Genomic DNA, 26,136 nt, shown 5'->3' with positions numbered 1-26,136 from the left:
AACCCACTGGAATGTACCTTGAACTTCGGATAATTTGAATACTTCTATTTTATTCATTTTAGTAACTTCCAGTTTCAAAAACCAAGGAATTTAATTTTTAAGCTCCCCTTTTAGCTGTAGAATTGAGGGAGTAATTCTGGTTTCGAGAAAAGGTTACTGGAGAATGGTCTGTGAAGAAATTCTAGGTTATGCCTTCCCTTCCTGTTTTCTTCTCAAGTTCTGTGTCTAAAAATTGACCCTTGGGGAAATATGTGGTCAAATTTAAAAAGGCCGCACACAGGGGTTTTGTTGCAGTGGTGTTTATAACCCCAAAGTGCTGGAAAGCAGTGAGACAGTTGTAGGAGGGGAGGCTGGGTCCACCTGTCATGGTATTTCAGTCCCGCACATTGGTTCAGAATCACTATGCAAACTGTGTGTGTGTGCGTATCTGGTGTAAAAGTGCTCTTGCTGCTACTAAGAGAAGTCAGGGGCTCCAAATCTCTCCACTTTCCACCACATTTCTCGGCTCCTCTCTCAGCAAACCTTCTCAAAGCATCGCGCGCACTGCCCTGCAGCACCTCCCACTCACTTGGCAAATTCCTTGAGTCTAACATCCACAGCCATCCATCCTCTGACACACTGGTCCAGGGCACCAGCCACCTCCATGTGCACGTGCCCAGGGATGGTTCTCAGCCACCCTGTTCAACTTCCCTGCAGCATCTGAAGGTTGACCACCTGTCCTCCTGCATGCAACATGCTCTTCCCCCGACTTCTGAGAGGCCGCATGGCTGCTTTTCCTCCTGTCATCCCCCTACCTTCTCCTTCCTTCTGCCTCCTCCATTTCCTCAGGTGAAACTCCAAATATGGGACCCTCTTCTCTTTTTACCTAGATGACGTCATCTCATCATCCTGCTGTAAACACCAGCCGACACCTCCACCCCGCACTTCTCCCCAGCGCAGGGGCTTATACCCATGGTCAACATGGTTTCTCCACGTGGCGTCTAAACGCACGTTGGAGCGGAATCTGGAATTCCTACTTCCCGGCTTCATGCTCCCTGGGCTTTGCCACCTCAGTCAACTGTACCACTCCCTGCCCGGTCAAGCTCCAAATCTGGAAATCAGTCAGGAGCACTCCTTGACCCTCGCCTCACATCCCTCAGAACCCCACGTCCAAAATATTTCCTTAATTGTTGGCTTCTGCCCTCTGCACTGCTACCCACCAGGCCACCTGAACGGCAGCTCTGAACTGGTGTCTGCAAGGCTACTTGATCATGTCATTCTTCTGTTTCAAGCTCTCCAGCTGCTTCCCAACATACTTGAGAAGAAAAAACAAAAGGTGCCCTTTCTCTGTAAAACCCAGTTCTTTTGCTTTGTCCAATTGTCTGTGCCCCCTCTGTGTTTCACCACACTGGCCTCCCTTCGTTTGCACATGCCAGAAGCTCTTTCCTTCTCCACAGGGCCTTTGCACTCACTATTCCTCCTGCCAAGAATACTCTTCCCTTCACTCCCTGGCTGGCCCCTTTTATCCTGCAAATGCCCGTGGAAATGTCACGTCCTCCAAGATGTCTTCCCTGCCTACTCCTTCACTTTCTATCACATGACCTTGTGTATGTTCTTTAAACCACTGACCTGTCTGTGCTTCCCTTGTTTATTTATTCATTCCTTACTAATGCCTGTTTCAGGCAGTCACTTGACAGCACTCCTCATACTTGACCCCCACCTCAGCTATCCCATTTCTCATTTTCCAGAGACTTAGAACAGATCCCCTGACAGCTGATTCACCTTCCCTCCCTGGGGGCCCACTATTCTCCTCTCCCCACAGCACAGAGCAGCCCTCAGCTCATCTGCACAGGGTGAGACTTCCTTTAAAATCCATTTCCAGGGGCACCTGGGTGGCTCAGTTGGTTCAGTGACTGCCTTTGGTTCAGGTCATGATCCCGGAGTTTGGGATCAAGTCCCACAACAGGCTCCTTGCTCAGCGGGAAGCCTGCTTCCCCCTCTGACCCTCTCCCCTCTCATGCTGTTTCTCACTCTCTCTCTCTTGCTCTCTCTCAAATAAATAAATAAAATCTTTAAAAGAAATCCATTTTCAGTTGCAAAATACCTCTTGAACATGGTCCTTATTGAAACCAGTGTATGTGTGGCATAAAATTAATTGGGAAAAATGAGGCTTATTCAGTGTTCATTTTGAAGGCAGAGATACTCGAGATCCAAAGGGATGCTATGTAACTTGGATGCCTTTTAATAGACTCAGGAAGGGGTCACCAGGAAACAGACCCACAACGTGAAATATTTCAGCTACGCTGAATGAAGTCCAGCACTTTGTAAACAGGTAGATGGATACTCTCTAATTCCTTTAGGCCTTTTTGTTTTTTTTCCTCAAAACAAGCCCTTCCATTGCAATATTCAAGTAAAGTTCTCTTTTGTTAGATTTCAGGGATGCCCATGAGATGGGTGTTCTCTGCTTCTGCTGACATTTCAGGTTTGCTTGGTGGGCGCCCAGACAGGGCTCACCCAGTGGTTGCTCGAGAGGAAATACACGAGGCTCTGTGAGGCCTTGATACTAGCCAGCTGCTGTCCTCTCTGCTTTAGGGCCTGAGTGTTTGATCCAGTCCTGGCTCAATGCTCTTCAGAGTCCCAGGGATACCCCCCGCCCCCGCCCTCCCCATGCCATGAGTGTCTCCAAATGACCCCGTGATTACATGTCTACTGTCTGCCTCCTCTCTAGTCCCAGAGAACCCAAGGTGAGGGCTGAGCTTGGTTCTGTGTTCTATTTCTGGTTCTGGAACAGAGCCTCGCATTCAGGAGGTGTTTAGGAAATAGGGGTGGAACTGGACAGATTCCACATGCAGACCTCTAAAGTCACACAGCTCTTGTCCCCCTTCTCCCCCCCCCCACCCAGGGACACTTCTCCACCTGCCTCTCCTGACCACAGCTCATCCACTGTCCTCCAAGGACCTGGTCTTGTGGCATGATCTGGGTTTGTTCTTTCCCTTCCCGCAAACTTCCATTTGGAACCACCTTCAACTGGCCCCTGGTTCTCCTGCCAAAGATCGTTCTTTCCTGTATTGGGAAGCTTATTCCCTGTTCCTCCCCATTCTCACCCAAAGGGCATGGCTCTGCTTTCCTAACTGTGGTCCAGAACATTCAATGCTGGTTCCAAGTGCCACACAGGTAAATATTCTCCAGGTCACGTCCCCAGGCTCTCTTTTCTCTCCCAAAGTTACAGCTTGAGGTTCAAAGAAGAAACAAGAACATCAACCTGGATCCTTTTGTTTTCTTGTCAGGCCTTCAGACTCACTGAAGACATAGTCCAAATTCCTTCCGGCAATATTGTGGGCCTTGCTGAGCTGTCATTATGGATTCAGGTTGAACATCCTTCATACTTGGTGGATCTCTGATGCTTCCTATTTTAAATGTCTTTAGGGGTAGTTATCTAACTGAAAAGCACCAAACTTATATTCACCTGACTTTTGTTTGCTAATAGAAGCCTACGAGGTTGAGACAGCAAATGAGGACTACTGGATCTGAAGGAGGGTGGGTCCATCTCCAGAATAAATCATGATCGATCTAGAGTTGTAATTCTATTCCACCTGGCCATAGTGGGGACCAAAGAGATATAAGGTGGAAAGGTGTTCTTCCTGTTTCCTCCTTCTTGCCTTCAATCTAAACTTGATGCCTGGGACTGCAGCAGCCCTCCTGGGACCACTAGGGAGAGGCCAAGAGAAATGCGGAGCCATCGTACACCAACAGCTGGGGTACTTGTTATGTAAGAAAAATAAACCACTGTTTCTTTAACCCACTGGAGCTCGTTTTCTGCTGTAAAAGCCTTTTGCCTGCCCTTCCCTGGCTGCTTGAGATCTGCTGCAGAATGCTCATTCAGGAGTGGTAAAGGCATCTGAGCTGTGGATGATGGGGAAGTCTTGCCCCTGTGTATTGTACTCAACAAGGCTCCTTTAGTCCTACAGAGTACTCTCATTTCAAAAGATACACAAGTGAAATTAGTTTGCTTTTGAGGATTTGGGATGAATTGGTTACCGCCCTGGAAATCGCTAAGACATGATGGAATGTTCTACAACAAGGAATAGAATTCACTGTTAAAGGTATTTGTGAAGTATTGCTGTGTTTTAATTGCACAGGTTGAAGAATCTGGTGTTAAAGGGAGAAATCAGAGAAGTCAGCTCTTAGACACACCCTTTCAGCAAAACAAATGCTTGTGGTTGGCAGGGTACGAAAAATACCCAGTATTTTCGGTGGACAGTGAAAAATACCTTAAAGTTCAATATATTTTGCATTTAAATGAGGAGCTGAGATCCCTGGAAGTCCCAGAGCAGTTATGGGCCAGTGGCGCAGACTTCAATCTCTCAGCCTCACTCATGTGAAGAATGTCCTCCGTCAGCGCATCCACATAATAACAATAATTACGTAACAGGCCAGCAGTCTGGGAATGATGTCCTGGTGCCATGAAGCCTCCCCCTTGTTCTTCCCTGCAGCTACTCCTGTGCACGAGTTAGGATTCTAACCCAGCCCAGGCTGGAACGAAACATACTTGGGAATCTGCAACTCATTCATTCATGGCCTTCCTGTGTCTCCTCCATGTGGGAGCCTCAGTGCTCAGGCTGAGGGCCCAAGGACCTCAGACCCTGAGCCCTTCAGCGCAGGCCCAGGGTTCTAACCCAGAACCCAGGGTTCTAACCTCGTACATCCACAGGAGATTTGGCCTTTGGAATGCAGAGGAAACAGTCTCTCCCTTTCTTGATCCACACCATCTGAAAGATCCGAAAAGACATTCTGAGGACTGAAATAGGCCTGCTTTCATCAGCAAAGCCAGGGAGGTAGAGAAAAGAGAGAGCTCTCTCTAAGAAAAACCAACAGTAAACCACCATAGCTATCCTCTTTCTTAAGGTTTTCTGTGTAAAAACAGCAGAAAAATTTCTGAGATTGACTGCAATCATAACTTGTCTTTATGGCAGTGTTGTGAGCTAAGAGTAGCAACACTGAACAACACGTAAGCATCTACTGTTTGCTAAGGCAGAGCGGTGGTTGTGCTAAGTGTGCCATCATTTGGAGTGAGAATAGTTTTGTAAGTTTTCTTGTGCTGCACTTCATCCCCAAGGACATGGAGGGAAGATGTCACCACTCTGCTTGGCGACCTTGTCCAGGCAGATCCCATGAAGAGGTTCTCCCTGACCTCTGACCTGAGGTGCTCCCAGACATCTTAATCCTTTTTAGCCTGCTGGTCCAGGCTTCTCAAAGAAGACCTTCTTGTTTTTTAATGGGTTGATATAAAGATGATGCATCTTAAAGCAAGTTCTCCTAGTGGCCTCCTCCTTGCCCCTCCTGGACAGAGGAGAGAGAGCTGGCAAAACTACACTTTAATACCTTGGCATGGTGAATCACATTTACCATCAATGGGGCAAGTTCCTCTACCATGCCCAAATTCTGAAAATCAGAGATCCTAAGACAAAGAGATGTCACTCCCACAAAGGGCTAGTGCGCATTTTGACAAAGGCTCACTCTTAGCTTTAAATAATACCACGAAAGTTGGTCTACTTACCTAGCTACACTGCCACACTATCCCTAAGATGCAATTTCATATTTCTCTATATCTACAGATTAAATATTTGAGAAAAACGAAGCAAGAATGCACAACACACCCAATTTCTATTTCTATTCCAAAGATATCTGACTTGCTCAAAACCCACCTGAGAAATGGGGATTTGGGTAGTTGACCCAAATGCAAATGTTCCCATAGACGTAACCTGGCTAAAGTTTTGTATCTATCAAAAAAAAAAAAAAAAGTCACTGATTTTTCAGAGATCTAAGATCGTCTTGAATGTCAGGCAGAACTTTAATGGGTCAAGGATAACGGAAGCGCCTCCATCTCTGGTTCCCGAGACACACATGGTATTTGGAATATGCCAACGCGGTCTGGATACGACTTGTAAAGACCAGTCAAATCCTAACCAGGGCCCAGCAAATGACTGACTGCAGGAGGCCAGCTGAGTCAGGCCAGCTAAGTTTGTCACTAACCTGGGTGACAAAGACAGTGGGATATTAGCCTCCCAAATGGAAGGCCACCACCCCAGCCCAGGGGAAAAGGTCTCTGCTCTGTGAAAGCTAATCTAATGTCTTTGTTGAGGTCCACAGAGGGGTCCCAAGAGGTGCTGGTTGTTCCAAGCTGCCCCGACATTCCCCTTTCTTTCTAAACCCTGACTGGTCTTCCATATATTCGGCTCCGCAACACAGCCAGGGGAAACTGGAAGGGAAAAAGAGGCACTTACCAGGAAACTTGTTCGTCATAAATGAACTGTAAAAAAAATAAAAAGGACAGACGATTAGACACGCGCACGCACGCACGCGCACGCAAAATCCGCGCGCACACGCACACACTTTACGACTGCACGTTGTCCCCCCCCACGTAGCCTGCTTTGCGGGGATCCGGCTGCGGCTGGCCTGCAACCAGAAGAATCTGCAGATAAACTTCCCTCTGTGCTGGTTCTGTTTCTGGCTAATGTTAGTGGAAGGAGGTGCTGTTGGCAGGCTGGGGCGGCACGCTGCGGAGGGGAGAAGCACAGGGTCATCCCTTCCTTTCTGCAACTTCTGTCCAACGGTGGAGGGGCAGAGAAGCACGACCACCCCTCTGTGCAGAGCACCATGCGCTGTCGAATTTTAGATCTGGAAGGGGATAGGGGAGCCTGGCGGATGCTTCCAAACATCAGCCGCTTGGGGGCCACCTGTAAGCCGTCTGCACGTCTCTGGGCACTCTACAGCACCTTCAAGCTTTTAGGCAAGCCCTCGGATTTCTATGTACTCAATATTTTTCTTTCGGTTGACTTGTTTCCTTAAAAGAATTGACTTTCAAAGAAAACTCTGCATCACAACCAGAATCAGAGACTCCACTCCACTTGCCGCCCTTGTGCAGAGGGTGGGAAGTCAATCCAGTGACGACAGTGACTGCACACCCCAGCGGGGCCCCGCAGGCTGCCCATGCCCTGAGCCACGGGCCTGCCCTTTTGTTCAAGGAGATTCGCAAGGGTCAGAGGCGGCTGGAGAGAGGGACCAGTGCCAAACTGAGATCTGCCTCCCCCTTAAGCCAGAGCCCAAATCCCTTCTCACTTTGGGGATTAAAGTGGTGTCATCCTGGCCCTTTGATTTATATGGGGAAATGGAGCCACAGAGAACACGAGTTTTCCTGAGGGTGCTCATTTAGCTGCAGAGCTGGTTCTAGAACTCAGGCCTGGCTCCTAAGTCTTCTTTCCATGACACATTTCCGTGCCTCGAAGGCACGCTGTTGAAAACAAGTGGAGGCTGAGGGTTGCTTCATAGCTCGCTCTTTCCACCTTCACGGGATACGACTGCTCTGGGTACGACCAGCTCTTAGCGCTTTTCTTTCGGGGCCCGTGGCCCTCTGGAGACTCCAAGGCAAAAACCTCTGGGTGCAAGGGGTCATTATGGCATGGAGATTGTAAACTCAACCAAAGACGTGGGCATCGCTTCAGTCCCTGGAGATGATAATAAGCAGCAGCTGTGAGACATGCAGAGAAAACCGCACAGCTGAACAGGTGTGGCTCTGAAGGCACCAGAGAGGACCTCTCTCCAATTATCCCAAAGCCGCAAAGAGAAGATGAGAAGAAAGGGGACCCACTTATTTGTAGCTCACAGTTCCTGACAAGACATTGAAGAAGACGTTGGCTTCAGCAGCTTTGTGACTCTTGTTATCAGATTCAACAGGTTGACATTTGGATGAAAATGTCAAATCAGAATGGGAAGAGAATTAAATAAAGGAAGCCATCCCGCGATCCAGGTTGGATGGTATGCAGTCCACCCCTGGAAGGCATTCACGGATCCTTTTGTACCACCCCCAGCTTAAAAAAAAAAATCGTCAAGAAATCAGGGAAAAGAACAAATGATTTAAATTGGAAAATGTTTCTATTAATTGAAGTTTATTTAGTATCAGTCTTGAGCATTGTGCTGGAGCAATCAATTCATGGCCACTTAAGAGAGCACGAGATACTGGTAAAGACTTTATTAAAGCTCCAATTTAATTTTCGTCTATCAGGGAAGGCAGGTGATACCCTATAATATAAAAGCAGCTTTCAGGAAGCCCTTATTCTATGCCATCTGAGTGACAGGTGGGGGCACAGATCAATGGGTCTTTAGCGATTATTTCAGTGATCATATCAATGGGGAAAAATCAGTATAGGCTGAACTGTGCAAAGGATCCCAAAATGAGAATGGAATTTACAGAGGACACAATAAATCAGGGAATAGTGGGGTCTGGACTAGATACACAATTAAGGACAGAACATCATGAGTCTGAAGATTAGGTAGAGGCGGTGGCCAGGGAAGTCAGGGGTGGGAACGGTGTTGAGGGAGGCAGACAAGGAGAACTGCCCATGGTCTCCCTACAAATCAACAAATGAAGATGATCTGGAAGCCTCCATATAACTGACGCAGGGGCACCCCCTCACTGACCACTCAGAGTCAGATGCCCTCAGCTGCCTGGTGGCTAATGAGCAAACACCGCCTGGAATTTATCTGACTTCTTCTAGAGGATTGGGAGGAAGAATGAGAGGACTCAAAAAAAGAACAGTAAAATAGAGAAAAGGAACTAGAAGTCAGGCCTTTAGGAAAATCTACATGGAAAGAGGATTGTTGGTGGTGGGAAAGGAGGGGGATGGTGAGTTATGAATGCGTCTGGGCCTTGCTGGTGGCACCTGGATGAGGCCGAGCCACTGATCATCCCCCACTCAGAAGACTGAAAATGAGGAAATTGACACTGCTCACAGGATGTTCCTTCTAGTTCCTGGACCACCCTGACGGAATGCTGGAATCACTCGGTCTGAAAAGTCCTAAAATGACAAGGACAGGCGACTTTCTCACTTGATGTTGCTGATGGTTTCAGGGAATAGATGTTACTTTGCTAACAGATATTTTATTTTATTCCATTTTATAGACAAATGTTGCATATCCTTCTTTATTTCCATGTTCTATCTGTGGGTAAAAGAAGACGAGACAACTGTCCCACACCTTACAGCGGCCTTAATAGGGTAGAAAACCCCCTGAAATCATTTATATAGGTACTTGTCAGAAACAAGAAATTGGGCCCCCACTTCCACCTGGTCACCACTAGGTGGTGCTCACGTCCTACCCTCTGCTTGTCCACTCTGCCAAGGCAGTGAGGGGGATTGGAAGGAAATCAGATCAAGTCCATTTCAAGGCTCCATTAAACTTCCTGGAAAGAGGGTAAACACCTCAAGACAGAAGGCTTCCTAACGGAGTCTTCAGCCAACGTTCTGGAGGCAGGACACGTTCTGAGTTTAAATAAAGGAAGCCATCCCACGATCCAGGTCCCTCGCGGGGCAGGTCCCTCAACTCATGCCAACCACTCAAACCCCAGGATATGCTGCAATTGAGGGACCTGCTGTGTGGCCTTTGGAACTGACTCGCCCTTATCCCAGTTGGGGTTCTGAAAACAAGTCTTGCTTGCGAAAGTAGCTCTTTGGCTTTGCTTGTTGTGTTTGGTGCTGCCCCCCGTGACCACATGCGGATGGTGCTAACTGGTATCTGGGCTCCAGATTTGCTGCACACAGCTGGTCAGGGGACCTGCTCTCTGACCCCAATATGGTTCATCCAAAGCTACCTCTGGCTTCGCCCTTAAGCTTTCCACGTGTTCCACAGACAAGCTAAATGTGAACATGCAGGAGCGAATTTGAAAACAACAACAACAACAAACCACTCTTTTCCTTCAGGCCTCAGAGAAATAGTTGGGTACCATGGAAACCAGCTTTCAGCCCTGGTGTCTCCTCTAGAATTCTTCTAAGAGAGACGGGCTTACATCAGGCAGGTGAATCCCTGGATGACCAAGCATCCCAAGGAACTGTTAAGGAAGTGGCCTGCTCAAGACGGAAGAGCAGGGAAAACACGGGCCAGGAGTCGCCCAGGTGTGCGGGTGGCAGACAGCAGGGCTGGCTTCTGAGCAGGGAGGCAGGTGGCTGTCCCCACATTGTGTGTCAGTCCATGGAGTGGCTTACTCTACGCTGTAACCATGGAGCAGAAGCGGGCGCATTGAAGAACCTACAATTTCCATAGCTTGTGTTATAATCACTGGCACCATTAGAATTTTAAGCAGCGAAAGTAATAGGAGACAATCAACACCACCATTCTCTTTCAAGACACTAAAATCCTGAAAAATCGTCCCTCCCTAGCTGGAAATGGAAACTGCACTTCCCCCGACTTCACACTCAACAGCATGGAGGCTCCCTCAGGAGATGGGCCCAAATGGGAGTTCTGACTTCCTCAGCTCTGGGGACTGGGGGTGCATATGGCGTTCCTTCTGAGGAGAGGAATCCAATGGAATGCACTGGAAAGCTGCTGTTAAGCACCAATATGGTTTACACTTGAAAGTTAAACACGAGTTTCGACCTCAGGATCTCTAGCCAGCCCACGACAGTGGTGGGGGCTGCAGGAGGGTAGGAGATAAGGACTACCTCAAGGCAGGGCTTGAGCAGAGCTGGTCACCCCACATAAATATGAAGAGGCAGGTTATGGGATGAAGGAAAGCAGATAAGGGGATGGATTTAGGATACAGGGGAGGATAGTTGCCAAACCCAAAGGGCTATATTTGCTGAGCAGTGCGAAACCAAACACAGGCATATAACTGAAACTTCCAAGTCATTTTCCTTGTGAGAGAGAAGAGGGTCCTCTGTGCATCCCACAGTCTGCCTGACCCACGTCCCTGCTCCAGGACCAAGAGCAAGGAAGGCCCAGCTTCCTGGTACACCCCAGCAGCCTTTAGAGCACGCTCTTCTTCCTCTGAGTGGCAGGGATAAGGACACAGGCGACCCTTTGTATGACCACAGCTGACTTGTTTAAGGAACTTAAAAAATTCTCACATTCATTCCCTCTGAGAATCTTCTAGCTACCGTGGTTAGTTCTCGCTTTCCCAGAAGGAGAGCTGAGATATAACAAGGGGTACCATGAATGTTGCTGAATCAGAGAGAAGAGGCTAACTCCCTGCAAGGAAGGGGTCCAAGAAGGGAGGGTGGTGAGCCAGAGGGGCAGGGCCCTGGATGGAGGCCAGTGTGGAGGCAGGGATGGGGGGTGGGGAAGGACAGTCATCAACTACTGTGAGATAGATGTCTTTTCTATCATGGATAGGGTGACATAAGATTCTGGATCATTTACGATCAGCGGTCTTAAGGAAAGAGGAATCAGGAGGGGGAAGGCAGAAGCTATTCCCTTCAGTCTAAACATGTGAAGTAAGTGCAGCAGGCATTCCTCTCAACTGGTGGTCTGCACAGCAGGTGCGGGTAAATCAGGATGATTTCAAAGATGAAGAGGCAGATTTTACTGGAGGGGAAATCCGAATTCTTTGCCAGGGCCGTGGGTGGGGGAGGGTGGAGATGTACCATTTTAGACACCTGCTCTGGTAAACCTGAGCTATTGCAGCTCCCCGACCCTGGGCAAATCCCTGAATTTCTGGGGCCTCAGTTTTGCCATCTATAAAATGGGACTCATGTAATTAGCTAGCTTGCAGAGTCGTGAGTATTGAACTGGAAATTCTTCACGGACAGACCCAGCATCGTACCCAGGCCTGTGGTAAGTATCGAGTGTATGCTGGTTAAAACTCGGGGATGCCTGTGAGAATGTGCATATATTTTCTCCGGATGGATCTGCTCTCTACAACTGTGCTATCTGGTATGGTGTGCACTAGCCACACGTGGTTACATAAATTTCAATTAAATTAAAATTCAGTTCCTTGGTTTCACTCCCTGTATTTCAAGAGCTCAATAGCCACATGTGCCCAGTGGCTACACCACTGGATGATGCCGCCCAGGCCACCTCTGGCAGCTGGGCCAGCTAAGTTGTCTCTCTCTCTGTCCCCGCAAAATCACTTCAAGAGGGGGGACTGCGATCAGCCCCCTGGAGGAAGACAGGAAGCGTTACCTCGGAGGGGCCTCGCAGCTGTGCCCGTGCTCAGGGGGCCCCGAGGGCCCCCAGCTGGTGCCAGTGGCCCACCTGGCCCCTCTCTGGGTAGGCAGCACTCCTGACTCTGGATCTGTGAGCCAGTTCAGCGATCTGAACCTGTCTCCGAGGCCTATCCACTCCCCCAGGAGGTTTCCCTTCTCTTACTGCTCACAATCCCCCATCTCAAAGCAGAGATGGAGAGTAAAAATAAAGTATTCCTTTTTAGGGCAGCTGTTAGATGGAGGATGTAATGAATCATTTGCATTTATGTAAATTACATGATTATGTAAATTACAGTAACATTTCAATAAAAGAGCTGTGCGGCCTGCTGGAATTTGGAGAAAGGGTAGGGCTAGGCAGAGCTGCCTGTGGTGGTGGACATTGGTCGGGGGTGGGTCACTCGAATGGGAGAGAAGCAGCAAGAGGGTCTGTAAGGATGTGCAGACTATCTGCTGGGTAGATGCACATAAGGACATGCTGCAAAGAACCCAGAATGCTTTCAGGACCTAAAAGGTGCAGAGAGAGACTCCAGTCATGGGGTGAGTCTGCTGGGCCTCGTCCAGCTTCCCCAGGGCCTGAGGCTTCGCTGTACAGGATGTCGCCAGGGCTAAAGGGGGGACGCCTGATGGGGCAGGAAGGGCAGAGAGACATACACTGCATGTTTTTGATATCATAACTGCTTTCGACAGTAACACGTTCCTAATTTCTTCTGCTTTCTCCCTGAAAGACAACACCAAACCCACCAGAAAATAGCACAGAGCCAAGGTAGGTAAAACCCAAATGCCCAAGGGAACGAGTCTCTCGTCTCTAAGTTACCAGTCTTAAGCTCTGTTGTTTTCCGTGTGTGTTTGCCCTCTGGTCTTCTCCAGCTCAGACCTGCTTCAGACCCAGGTAATCGCGACTGTCTGCACTCTCCTGGCCCAGCAGTATGAGCATCCCTCCCATAGCTCTCTCCCCTGTTCTCTGGGTCCCCCGGCCCCATGGTTCATCCTTGGGGCTCCTCTGCATGGGGTTGAAGGGGCTGTAGGGGCTCTCACAGGGTTGTACAAAGAAATGACATCTGGTCCCACTTAGGTGATTCTCATGCACCCACTTAGTCCAGATTTGCCCTCTAGGTGAACAAGCTCTTTACTGCATCACCTCCGGAGACTGGGAATTCTGTCTCCTAAACATTTCAGAACCATAAAAAGGGCAAGAGTGTAAAAACAAACAAACAAACAAAAACAACCCCTCCCCAAACCAAACCCTAATAGTTAAAATAAATTGTACAGATGGTTGGTAATTCTTTGTGGATAGGAGGAAGGTGTTTAAATACAGGAATTTTAAGTGCCCACTGCAGGGTCCTATTAGAGAAGCCTATTCTATAAAGAAGGCCAGAAGAAAAGTGATTTTCTTAACATTTGGGGAAAATGCAGAAAGAGGAGAATAGAACACCCTGACAAAAACAAGTAGCAGCCTGGGGACATTGAGATCTGGGGACGTTGAGAAATGCACTTCGCTAAATGTTGTACTTCTGTGTGGAACACTGTTCTACTCCTCACCCCGGTTTTAGGTATCATGTGAAAATGACCCTGAGAATGAACAGCAGTCAGCAATCCAGACAAACAAGCTGCCATGATGCCTTGTGTTGGAGAATCTCAACATTTCCTCCGGAAGTGATCATCATCACACAGCAGGTGACTATCCCAAGGAAATGGTGCCCAACTGTATTTGCAGTTGAGTTTCTGGAAGTGAGTGTGGTGCATCGGAATCCCCTGAGGGGCAGGGCAGATCTGGCTCAAGTGGAACTTCGTGTGTCCTACCCCAGAACTTACTGGATTAAGATCTCTGGGTTGCACTTTTTAGATAAGCATGCTTGGTGTTTCCAGGGTGTACAGAAGTTGGCGGAACATGGGTAAAAATAAGAAGAACCAAGACCGAACCCTGAGGACTCAAGCTTTATCTCTGCCATTACTTCCTAACAGTGGAGAAATGTAATTTTTCTCAAAATCAGAAAACTCTAGCCTTCACAGCTAGGCTGTAAATACACAGTCCAAATCTGCAGGTAACAGCAAAGAATCACTGGCTTTTGCATCTTGTTGCCATCTGAGGGAAATACAGAACTGCAGCAGCCTGGGTGTCTGGCTGGCTCAGCTCTGTGATTCACGGGCCACACGTGGGGCAGAGGACAGCTTTGCTTAAGACCCCACTTGGGTGAGCATCACCTGCAGCCCAAAGAAGCAAAACTCTTTACTTCCTCACACATCATTAGCAACAATTACGTTTTTTTTTTTTAAATCCTGGGCATGTTCAGATAAATCCGACCCAAGACAAGTTATTTCACACAGAGTCCAAGAGGTATCTGTGCTGAAAACAGAGAAAGAAGCCAGTGTGGGCAATTCACTGTTGGGAGTGGACATGCTGAGTCCATGCTCCGGGGAGATCTCTGCCTTCCACCTCATCACCTCTTCTTTCTGGGAATGGTCATCTCATTCCAGAATTCAGTAAAACAGAGAGTTGCATCCATTTATGCCATCCCTAAGCCATGCCTTTTGAAACAGTAACTTCCAAAGCCATCCTAAATTACCCCAAAGGCAGGAGAGCAGAGGGTGCATGTGATCAACGTGGGCTCCCATGTCGCAGGACAAAGCTCGCAGCAACAAGTGTTTGAGAATTCTGTGTGAACAGAAGAGTCTTCTAGATTTGGGGTGATCATACCTTACCCATTACCATTACCTACAGGTAGTAACTGAGAATGAGAACATAGAATCCAGGTGTGTTCTTAAGTCTACCAACCGGAAGTTCAACAGAGGAGGCATATCTTTAGTTCCAACATGGTGGATCTGTATGCTCTGCTGCTTGGGCAGGTCTTGACCCTTCTGATTATCAATGGCCCCTGGAATGAGGGGACTGTGGTTGTATACCCAAGATCTTCACTGTCAGGAACTGCTGTTGGCTGAAATATCTACAGGTTCCTTGTAGAAAGTCTTGTATTAAACATCACTTTCAACTTATTTGTATAGATATTGATGAATAACCTACAGGCAAGTACTTGGTAAATAGGGGAGTGAACACTTCAGTGGATCTATTCCTGTTTTGTAGGTAAGAAGACTATGACTTGAGGAGACTGATTTTTCCAAGGTAATTAGAGCTAGCCAGAAGGGAGGGGGCCACGATTAGGAGTCAGATGTCCTAACTCCCATTTCAGTGTCTTTCCGATTCACCACCCTTCTTCTGGATGACTCGGCTTGCCAAGCTGAGGGGTTTGGAATCGTCCCCACAGGTGACATGGAGCCACAAGCATGTTCTTTGTAGAGCTACCACTTGGACAACTCTGAGGATTCACCTCGGGGTAGAAGGGGGGGGTGGGTGGCAGCAATGCTTCTCGTTGTCATACTGACACGCGACAGACTGTGTCAGTTCAGGCCAAAGACAACCTCAACTAAAATGGGCTACAAAGGGACACACTGGAGAGATTTTTACAAGATGAAAATCTACAATGAAGCCAAATTAGGAAGGTGGAATTGGGGGAAAGGTCAACTTAATATCATCCGCAGGTTGGGTGGCTAGGAGAGAAATGGGGGTTGAAATACAGAAAGAGGGTCCAGTCTTGGGGAAGTCACAGTAAGTTTAGAGACACACTGAGTTTGGGATAGGAAGATGTCCAGTAGAGAGGGGCTTCTCTGTGACTGGAGCTCAGGGGGATGCCATTGCCAAGAATACAGTGTGGATGTGTCCACCACAAAGGTGGTAATGGCCATGGGCGCTGTCCTGGGAGACCATGTGGAGAGGGGGAAGTAAGGTCCAAACCCGGGGACACTGATGCTGAAAAGAGTTCCAGAGGAGCCCGTGAGAAAGTGAGAGGGAATAGTCAGGGAGTCACAGGAAAATAGCAGAGGACTCTCATGGAACCAGATAACCAGAGTCAACCTTCCTGTTCTGAGGACCAAACTATCACTCTGGGGTTCTGGGTGATCAAAGCAGCCGGAAGAAAGAGAAGCTACCTCCGTGCGTAGACACCCATTCGCTCATTCGTCACCAGAGACCCTGAACTTGCTCCATGCAGAGGAGTTGCACATAATCCCGAGGGGTGAGAAGGAGGAGTTAAGAGTCAAATGGCAAGGGGACTCAAGTGAGGGGTGTGTCACACACTTACCACGATGAGTGCCACCACAGACAGCGTGTAGTAGATTGAATCCCTCAGCAGGCACCAGGAGGAAAGAGCCACAACCTGAAGGAAAAGGGCAAAAGACAGTAAGAAACAGGATATTTGATGGTGCAAAGGAGAAAGCATGGCTCCTGGTGGCTCTGGCCAGTGATAAGCCGAGAACACAACTTAGTATTTCCTTCTTCTGTGCTAGTCCCAGTCAATCAGCCTGCCGATATGAATTTACTGAAGGTCTTTGGGCATATTAGTCTGGATCTTCTGAGAAAGGCAGATTCCAAGATGGGATTAAACCTGCAACAGTTTTGTGAGGGGAAGACACTCATGAGAGGAAATGGGGAGGGAGCCAGGGGGGAAGGTAGGAGTGCCACCCAACCACGCCTTGGGTCTGACCCCTGTGAAGGAGGGATAGAAGTTTGGATGGATGTGTCCCAGGCTGTTGGGCAGCATGAGGAAGGCTCAGCAAAGTGGAATCAAAGACCTGTGTCTCCCAGGAACCCACCAGCCTTAGCATCCCTCATGCCAAGGGGGTGGAGGAGTGACGTACCCTGTGTCCTTGTCAAGGCTCTCATGTCTGCTGCAGCTCAGGCTCATGGAATGAGCCCCAGGGCTGGGCAGCCGCTGCCCTTCACAAGGGGCTGGGACAAGCCCAGTCTGCCGCCCTCTTCTCTCCCCTCTATTACATGTCTGTCCTTGTCGGCAACTGACTCCTTGTTTCGTCAGAATTTTTAAAACATTGATTTGCATATTTATCTGGAGAAAATGTTATTCTTAGCAGTTGGGCAATGTCCCTTTAAGGATATGATGGCTCTGCTGTGATGAGGCTAGGAGGCACACGGCCGGAGGCTACGACAGCCCTGGCCTGCTGTGTCCAGACTTCCTGCAGGAGAAGGAGGCCCCTGGGTGAGACACAGGAGGGCAACGAGCAGGGCTGGGCCATGGGGAGGAGAGGCAGCTGGCAAGTGGGGAGCTGCAGACGCCAGGTTAAGATCCCTGTTCTGGAGGAAAAGTCATTTCTCCTTGGTAAGTCCTCCCAAATCTCCTTTTGAGGGATACCTGCTATTTTTTCTTTGCTTTGTGGAGTGGGTCCATTTTGGCAGACTCTCAAAAAGAAGGGTGGAAGAGTCTGCAGAATGGGGTTGGAAGTGCTTCCTGGCTGTCACCCAGAACTCCCTCCTGCCTCCCAAGACAAGTGTCAACCACCCCTCGGCCACAGGACCTGTCTAGTTGCCTTTGCCCTTGGCCTCATAAGTGAAGAAGGACACAGCAAATGTCAGCTGTCGGCTGGGCCAATGACAGCCACATGCTGCACCAAAGACAATAGGAAAAAGGGATTCGGGGACAAGACAACATTTGGAGCCTTTTTTTCCCAGATGACTGTATCTGTCTATAAAGAAAAGATCAGGCAAAGTCAAACCAGAAAAGGCTTTCTGGATTCAAATAACATGAAAGATAGGACTTAAATAGAACCATAAATGAGTAATGAGGTCTCCTATGAACACATTCTTCCACTTAGTATAGGGACACTTAGGTATTTTTCTGTTGCTGATTTTGCCTTATTAGGTCTTGTATTTGCAGATCTAAGTTATGGATGATGGGGTTGTCAAGAAGAGAGCTCATGCCACAGAAATCACTTTAGAACGAATGTAAAGTATTCTTTGCCCTCTTATCATGCTCTCTCCTTGTACTGTATGCTCTTAGAATCCGTGGTCATCTATGAAATAGCTTACATTGGACTGGAACTGTCCATTTCCCAGCAGGTCATAAAAGGTTGTGAATATTTATTCAGTGTCTGATGATTAGGAAAATGGACTTAAAACATGTGGCAAACATCAATTCTGAATTTCCTTAAAAAAATCACTTGGGCTTTTGGTTAAAGATAACAGACTGGAAACATACCATGACCTTTGCTCTTTCTTGTTATACCAGAACAAGATAATAGTAAAGGGTTTTTTTTTTTTTTTAATTTTTTGTTATGTTAATCACCATACATTACTTTTTTTTTTTTTTTACAAGGCATAAACCCCCAAGGAAAAGAGAGTGTATGAGCTGATCAAAGATCTTATTTATTTGTCAGAGAGGGAGAGAGAGAGTGTATGCATGAGCGAGCACAAGCAAGGGGAGTGGCAGGCAGAGGGAGAAGTCTGAGCAAGGAGCCCGACGTGGGACTTGATCCCAGGACACTGGGATCATGATCTGAGCCGAAGGCAGACGCATAACCAGCTGAACCACTCAGGCATCCCAGATGCTGGAAAGCAGAAGAACGATGGTCCACTCAGCTGGCAGTGGGCAAAGCTCTAGAAATAGGGGTGAAGGAGGGTCTGAAGATAGGATCACTGAAAGAGTATTTGAAAATGTAATCCACAAATTATCTCCCTCACTTCAAGCAGACCAGTGACTGTACCTCCCTCACCTTAACAGAAACAGGAAACCTGGCACTTGTAGACAGAATTTTCAGAAAACAGGAGAGAGAAAATAACCGAATAAATAATTTTTAAAAAATTCCCAGAAGTTAAGGATGTGCATTTTCTGAGTAAAACAGCCTCCTGAGTGTTCAGTACAATGGACCAAAAAAAAAAAAATACACTGAAGCATATCATTATGAATTTTCAGAATACTGGCACAGAGAAAAAGGTCTTAGAAACCACCAGAGAGAGAAATGGGATTACATACAAAGGATCAAAACCAGAATGACATTTCACTTCTGAACAAAAGCACTGGAAACTAGAAGACAATGGAGTGATGCCTTCAAAATTAGGAAAATGATTTCAGCCTGAAATTCTGTGCCCAACCAAACTATTCACTAAGAGTGAGAGAAGAATAAAAATAAAAGTGTAACTGTCTCAAAACCTTTACTTCCTATGTATCATTTCTCAAAAAGCTACTGGAGGACATGCCCACCAATCCTGATGCTGGACACCTGAAACTAATGTAATGTCATGCGTCAACTATATGTCATTTAAAAAACACAACTGTGTCAAAAGAATGGGAAATGGTGCTGGTGGACCGGAAGAGAGCTGTCTTTCATAATAAGCTTTTTAGAACTGGTTGCCTCTTTAAGCTCTGTACATATTAAAAATTAATTAAAGTATAATTAAATTAAAAAATAAGAAAGTATAATACAAATTATCCACTTAGATTTACTGCTACAAGAAATATACCTCGCATTAAGCCTACATCCCAACTCTGGATGAGTAGTGATTGTTTTATCCTCCAGAATAGCTTTCAATCGCTGGACCATCATCAAATTTAGCTTTAGATTCAGAGCCCACACTTGAGCAAAACCAACTTTTTTCAATAGAAGCAATGAACTGGAAGACAAGTAAGAAGGAGTCAAACCAGAGAATAATTACTTTCCACACTCTAGAAGGAATTAAAGCACCACTGAGGAGCCTGACCATGACCTCCTGTCTACCTCTACCTTACGCTTCTGTGACCGCCACTCATCACAACAGCAAATATTTACCTGACACTTTCTGCAAATCCGGAGATCAGGAAGGGTTATCTCATTCAATCCTATAGTGACCTAGTAAGGTGGGCACTGTCATCCTTGCTGACCAGCAATCTGGTGGGAAGGGTTGGGATCTGAACCAGGAGGAAACCAGGGTCTCAGGCCCCTGTCTCCTCACACCATGGCACAATGCCTCACTGCAGGCAGGGATGAAAAGCAGACACCCATTTGTGATTGCCTCCCATAGAGATCATCTTTTCTCTATGACTTTGGAGATGGTAGCCAAAGGAGGGAAAAATTGCAGGTGAGAGACAAAAAAAGCAGTGACCACAGCTCAATTTAAAATATATACTGCTTTAAAGAGATTCAGGCCAAGTAATCCAAGCAGAAAGGAGTTACCATAAGGACCACAGATATGGATATGGTATGGATGTATTCCAGGAGGGAGAGAGTCTGAGAAATAAATTGGAAACTACTCTAGCTAGTTTAGTTAAAGCAAACAAACAAATCTCAATACAGCTCGTTGTTTGGTGATTGAATGTTTCACTTTTCCACAAATTGGGGTGCATGGGGTCTAAGTGGTTCCCTTTGCTTCTCGGTGAAGGGTGTTTTATCTCTAGATGGAAGCCAGCAACCATCAGACTCTGATCCTGAACACATTTATTAGCACCTCTTCATCAAAATGGGAGCCTCTTTGTCATCTGTTGGCAGGTCTCACCCAACTCGGGGGGGCGGTACTTATGGGAGGACAGTACCTCCTTAGCACTTTGCAAAGTGGCTGCAAGGAAGACCGAGAAGTCACTCTGGCGAAGAGACCAGAACAGGGCTCCTGGGAGGAAACCAACAGTGAGTAGTTCTGCCCTTGACCTCATTAATCAATAATGCAGATGGTGCAGATTACAGAAGGCCATTGCTGGCAAACTCCCCCCATAAATTAAAAGGCAGACGCTCTATTTCCCGCCTAGCTCTAGGAATCCCTCCCAACTTGCAATTTCATCTTGATATTTCTTGATCATCTTTTCTATTTCTGGAGTGCATTTCACACTTTTTCTATTAAATATGCAGCTTTAGTTTCCTTTTTATGATTTCATTTGGTTTCAGAGTGTCATAATGCCAAAAGAAAAAACACAAAAACCACCCTTCTAAAACAGAGGAAAACACATTCTCCTTTATTCAAATGTTGACTGATAATCTTCTGGAATTCTGGCTCCTTCTAGGAGGTTAAAAGTAATTGTTTATGATAAAATGGTATGTTTTCTGTATATTCCTGGATATATACTGCAAATCTATATACAGCTATTTATATATATGATAATATACACACATAGCATATACACAAATATATAGTGTAAATATATATAATGTAATACATATGATGATTTTTCTCGACGAACAGCAGAATCTGACATTGCAGACACATTTTAAAAAGGCACAAATACCCTTGACTTGTAAGCGCTTTGCCTTTTTGAAAAACTATTGAAGCAGTCAGAACAGCATAATAGTTACATGACATAAAACATACAACTGACGTCTCAGAAATACTGTTATTTCACACAGATTTCACGGAAAAGGGATTTGAAAAATCATAACATGAGTTTTGTTCCAAGCTTTTGAGCTGACACAATTTCTACAGCCAATTCTTATCTCAGGAAAGGCAACCACACGATGTGGAGCAAGAATGGGGCTCTGGGGCATTCCCCACCCAGTCTGAGCACACCCAGTGGTGCCAAGAACTGGCGAGGGCCTGACCTGGGTCTTCCTCCCATGGGGAAGGCTTGGCGCTGCTATCTGTGCATTATTCAAGTACACTTTTTAAATCCTTCGATCCCGGGAAAAAAACCCTTTTATATAAAAGGCTCCTGCATTCTGGTTTATTGTCAGAAATGGACCGTAACAATCAGGCCATGTAAAAAGACCATGCTTCTGCAAAATACAGTGAACCTTTGCTTATTAATCTTCACAAACATTTATATGTTTAACTTTATTTTTTTTCCTAAGAAATCTCATTTTGAGATGTATGTGGGGAAAGCAAATGACAAGTAAACAAGCTGCTATTGGAGATATATTTAAGTAAAAATGAGGCCGCACCAGGACAGTGCAGACAGACGGTAATCTCTTGAACGCTCATTCTTCATTGATTGTACTGAACAATAACCACGGATGCTCATCATGACCTGGAGCACCCAGGACTCTGGAGTGCCCTTCTCAATTATCCAAAACATTACCTGCAGTTGTTTTCACGTTAAATACAAGTTATTGCCTGGTAGGCCTTCAAAATGTGGTAGCCCTGACTGTGCTCACACATAACAGAATTCACAAGGAGTCAGCTAGCTCTGCCTTGGGGAAGAAAATCTTGGACTTGTGGCCATAGGACTGTGGCCTGCTGTGCTACTGGAGCCCTCTGCCCATGCTAGGACGGGGTGTAGAGTCTGCACTCACCACTGCATCTGGCAGCACTAGGTACCAGCACCAGGTACTAGTCAGTTGAATAAATGCAGGGTAATGAGGGTAATTTCATGTCACTGGATGTGTGAGCTTGGCTCCACCCAGAAATAGAGCCAGAGGCAAGGATTTCAGTGCACCAAGGTTATTTGGGAGGTGGTTCTAGGAAACAGTGCTGGGGTCTGGGGGAAGTGAGGCAGGTGATGGAAGGAAGACAAGAAGCAAGTTACAGCAGATGCAGCTGGGGTACAATCCTGATTCCTGGTGGGGAGTTCTGGGAGACCAGGAAGAATGCGCCTCTCCCGTTGTCTCACCCAAGGGGAGAGAGAGCTGGGGTATTTATCCACCCGCTCCCATCAGTCACTGGTTGAGGGCTGTACCCAGGACTGCTAATCCTTGGCACTCCCTGCCCAGGGGCAGTGACCAAGGAGAGCCTGCAGAAAGAGAAATACAGGTATTGGTAGTTGGAAGTCAGGCTGGTGGGAACTGAAATGGCAAGGGCAAGGGATCATGGGCAGAGCACCAGCAGTGTCTTCTGTACCCCAAAACATAAATTTATACATAATAATCCAATTATCAGAGTAAGCATTCTCTCTCACACATGCACACACACACAGGGTTGTGTTTTTTTTAAATATTTTATTTACTTATTTGAGAGAGAGTGAGAGAACACTAGTGGGAGGATGGTCAGAGGCAAGGGAGAAGCAGACTCTGGGCTGATTGCAGAGCCTGACGTGGGGTCCAATTTCAGGACCCGAGATCATGACCTGAACTGAAGTTAGATGCTCAACCGAATGAACCATCCAGGCACCCCATACATACACAGTTTTGTAAGCTTAAAAATACAGCCCAATCCCATTTACATAAGGTTTGAAAGCAGAGCATACTAACTTAAGCCATTTTTTTTAAGTTTATTTATTTTTAAGTAATCTCTACTCACCACCCTAGAGATCAAGAGTGGCACACTCTACTGACTGAACCAGCCAGACACCCCAAACTTATGCTGTTTTAAGTCTGGAATGGTGTTCCCCTTGGGCCAGGGATAGAGCCTGAAAGGGCATGAGGTGCTCCTGCAGGCCAGGACTGTTCTCTTTCTTGATCAGGGGATCAGGGTACTGGTTACTGTGCGTGCTTGGGCATGAAAAGTCAATGAGCAGTAGGGATGATATGTGCACTTTCCTGAATGCATGTGGTCCTCCAATAAAATGCAATTGCTGTGCTGGTTGTCAATATTACATACTAGTTTTAGTAGTAACTACTCCATCACACTGGGAGTTGGCTAATGAGTAAAGTTGCCAGGTAAGATACAAGACACCCAGTTAAATATGGATTTCAGGTAACAATAAGTAATTTTTAAAAATGTAAGTATGACCTCAAATATCACCTGGGAAATATATTAAAAATATATTTGTTGCTTACCTGAAATTGAAATTTAACTGGGTGCCCTCTATTTTTATTTGCTAAATCTCATAGCCCTCCTTACAAAATTTTGGGTGTTGGTTAAGACAACAATTTTGCCTTTCTTTAAGTACAAAACTGGAGGTTTAGTGATTTTGAAATATTCTTAAGGCAAAGGGAAAGCTGAATTTTTTCTATCTTGTCTATTTATCTCATGCTGGATATTGATTGCTCTTTTGTTCTGGTTGTTTGGCCTGCTCAGCATATCTTTTCCCCTCTGTTTCTTGTTAATTGCAGTCATTGCCAAGATATACATTACAATATTGTGTGTCTAATGGGGAGGATTTCCACAACACCAAGACTTTTGGCTTCTCTCGGAAAAATCTAAAGACCTGGCAACCTGGGGGTGTTCTCATGTCAGTGTGGAGCCGTCAGACATGCCCTCTTTAGATAGGACTACATTCTTCAGCTTGCCACAGTCCCCTCAACTCCACTGTCCCCAACTCCAAAGGCAAGAGTCAGTTGCCATATATAACTTTCTCTCTGCTGTTGTTTTTTTAGACTGGACCACTTCACTCATTTTCCTATATATGTGGGCTCTGCAGGAATATGCCTTTGTGATCCCTGACCTAAAAGAATTATTTTAACTAGTGTTGAATGCACTGGCTGCCATTTCTTTACAGCCCAACATTGTGCTGGGGGAGGGAGGTCTTAAACATTTTGTGCGATGCACGCCTTCGTACGTTATGGACCCCTTTTCAGAACTGCGTAGTAAAAGATATAAATAACAAAGAATGACAAAGAAACCGATTTACCGAAATCCGGTTATCAAAACATGGAGAAATGGAGATATTAGTGATCTATGTGCTTCTTTATTAACAAGAGCCAGGAAGTTTCCTTATTGTAAGAAGAGTTAGTCATTCAATGTAGTGATGAGCAAGGAGAGCAATCCCAGATAATCTGCAATAGCTGTAATGTAGCATGAAAATATCTTGTATTTCTGGTGGAGACAAAGTCACGAGTAGCTACTGCTGTTTTGGTGCCTCATGAATAATGAAATGAAATGTTAAACCTAAGTGGTCAGTAAAAATAAAGATGTAATTTTTTTTCTCACTCAAGTTCACAGACTCCTCTAATCTAGTTTTTGGAAAAGGAACTCTTGAGGGTCTACTCTTTCTCGGTTTCTGGTTTTTCATCATTTACTTAATTGTCCCTCTGTCAGAAAGGTGGCGGGAGGTGAGGTGGCTCTCAGTCCCTTCTGGGTATGCTGATTTAAGCACTCGGATGGAGGGGCTTGAAACTAATGGCAAAAGCACTGTTTGGGGCTCTCTGATGATTTCAATTATGTGTGCTTTCTGTTTCATCCATTATCGTGGAGAGAAACCTGGCTATATTTATATCATTTTCCAGGAAGAACTGAAGTGGCTCACAAACATTCATTCTTCTACCTCAGCCCAGGAAATGCAGAATGGGTGTCAGTCCTCTGGCTGAAGAGATGCTCTCGCCACAGCCTGGTGCACGCCTCCTGCTATTTACCCAAAGTGTGGTCCGGAACGGCTTGTTAGAAATGCAACTCTCGGGCCCCAGTCTAGATCTGCTGAATCAGAATCTGCATCTTAACAAGACCCCCAGGTGATGTGACCATGTGCACGTTACAGTGTGGGAAGTGCTGGCCCAGAGGACAGTGATTTTCTGAGTCTGGGTCACACCTGCAGAACTGAAATGTAAAGAGCGGGAGGCTGGTGGGGTGGCTCTTGGCCTTCACCCTGGGCAGTGGGGCTGGACACAATGCTGGATCTTTGCACCAAAGAGCAGCTGGATGTGTTTGAGCTGTAGCTGCAAATTAGAAGCACCCTAACGCTTCTATGTATGGTGTTTCCTACTTTGTCCATTTCTAGCACCAAGCCTGCTGAAGATGCTTGTCCAGTCCCTTTGTAGAACCATGCCAGGGAAATTCCGGCTCCCTTGTACACTCTCCTACTCCGTCTGCTGAAAAGATGGTATAAAGAATCCAAATCAGAGGGGTGCTGAATTTATTTTTAAATTTATACCATTTGGGAGTAGTAGCCAAATATACATAGGAGGCAAATATTTCTTCATTTCACGGATTATGAAACCTAGAAGGACAATCTCAAGCTTGAGGGATCATCTCAGTGTCCTAATCTGTGACACATCATCAGAGGTAGTAGGGTCCCCCAAATGTTCTGGGGCTTCTCTGCATTTGAAGTGTTGATGAAAAAGGAAATTAATACATATCATGTGAGTTCAGAAATCTGACAGCCATGACCATATATTTTAGTTAGGCTTCTGGAAGTAAGACCCTGGCTAAAATTATACACATTATTTATTACATGAGTGTTTGGTGTCTATAATACTGCCACATGGAGAAGCCGGTGGTAGAATCATGGGGGACAGACACACCATCTCCCTCTAGTCTCTGAATATTAAAATGCTCAAGACAAAGAGGACCGAAAAACAGGAGAGCCAGCTTTTTTTCAGCCCACAGGCTTGGGTATGGATTTAAAGTGTCCCTTTCAAAAGGAGAATTATAGACCAATATCCCTGATGAACATGGATGCAAAAATTCTCACCAAAATACTAGCCAATAGGATCCAACAGTACATTAAAAGGATTATTCACCATGACCAAGTGGGATTTATCCCTGGGCTGCAAGGTTGGTTCAACATCCGCAAATCAATCAATGTGATACAATCCATTAACAAAAGAAAGAACAAGAATCATATGATCC

At 46.3% G+C, this 26,136-nt stretch overlaps 1 protein-coding gene across 1 annotated transcript in view; it reads right to left on the bottom strand.

Annotated features, from left to right (window-relative positions):
- LOC102748142 (sodium/potassium/calcium exchanger 3) overlaps positions 1–26,136 on the bottom strand; it is a 124,590-nt gene that overhangs the window by 44,389 nt on the left and 54,065 nt on the right. Inside the window, exons 4-5 of the mRNA XM_081831983.1 lie at positions 16,088–16,162; positions 6,264–6,289 (exon numbers count right to left, since the gene is read on the bottom strand). Of these exons, the coding sequence (XP_081688109.1) occupies positions 6,264–6,289; positions 16,088–16,162 (101 nt within the window). The remainder of the gene's footprint in view (positions 1–6,263; positions 6,290–16,087; positions 16,163–26,136) is intronic.

The sequence above is a fragment of the Leptonychotes weddellii genome, chromosome 10 (genome assembly GCF_054177405.1).
Source record: "Leptonychotes weddellii isolate Sample4059 chromosome 10, ASM5417740v2, whole genome shotgun sequence".
NCBI classification, from domain to species: Eukaryota; Metazoa; Chordata; class Mammalia; order Carnivora; family Phocidae; genus Leptonychotes; species Leptonychotes weddellii.
Note: the sequence above shows the minus strand (reverse complement) of the source record. Positions and strands in the feature narration are given on the sequence as shown.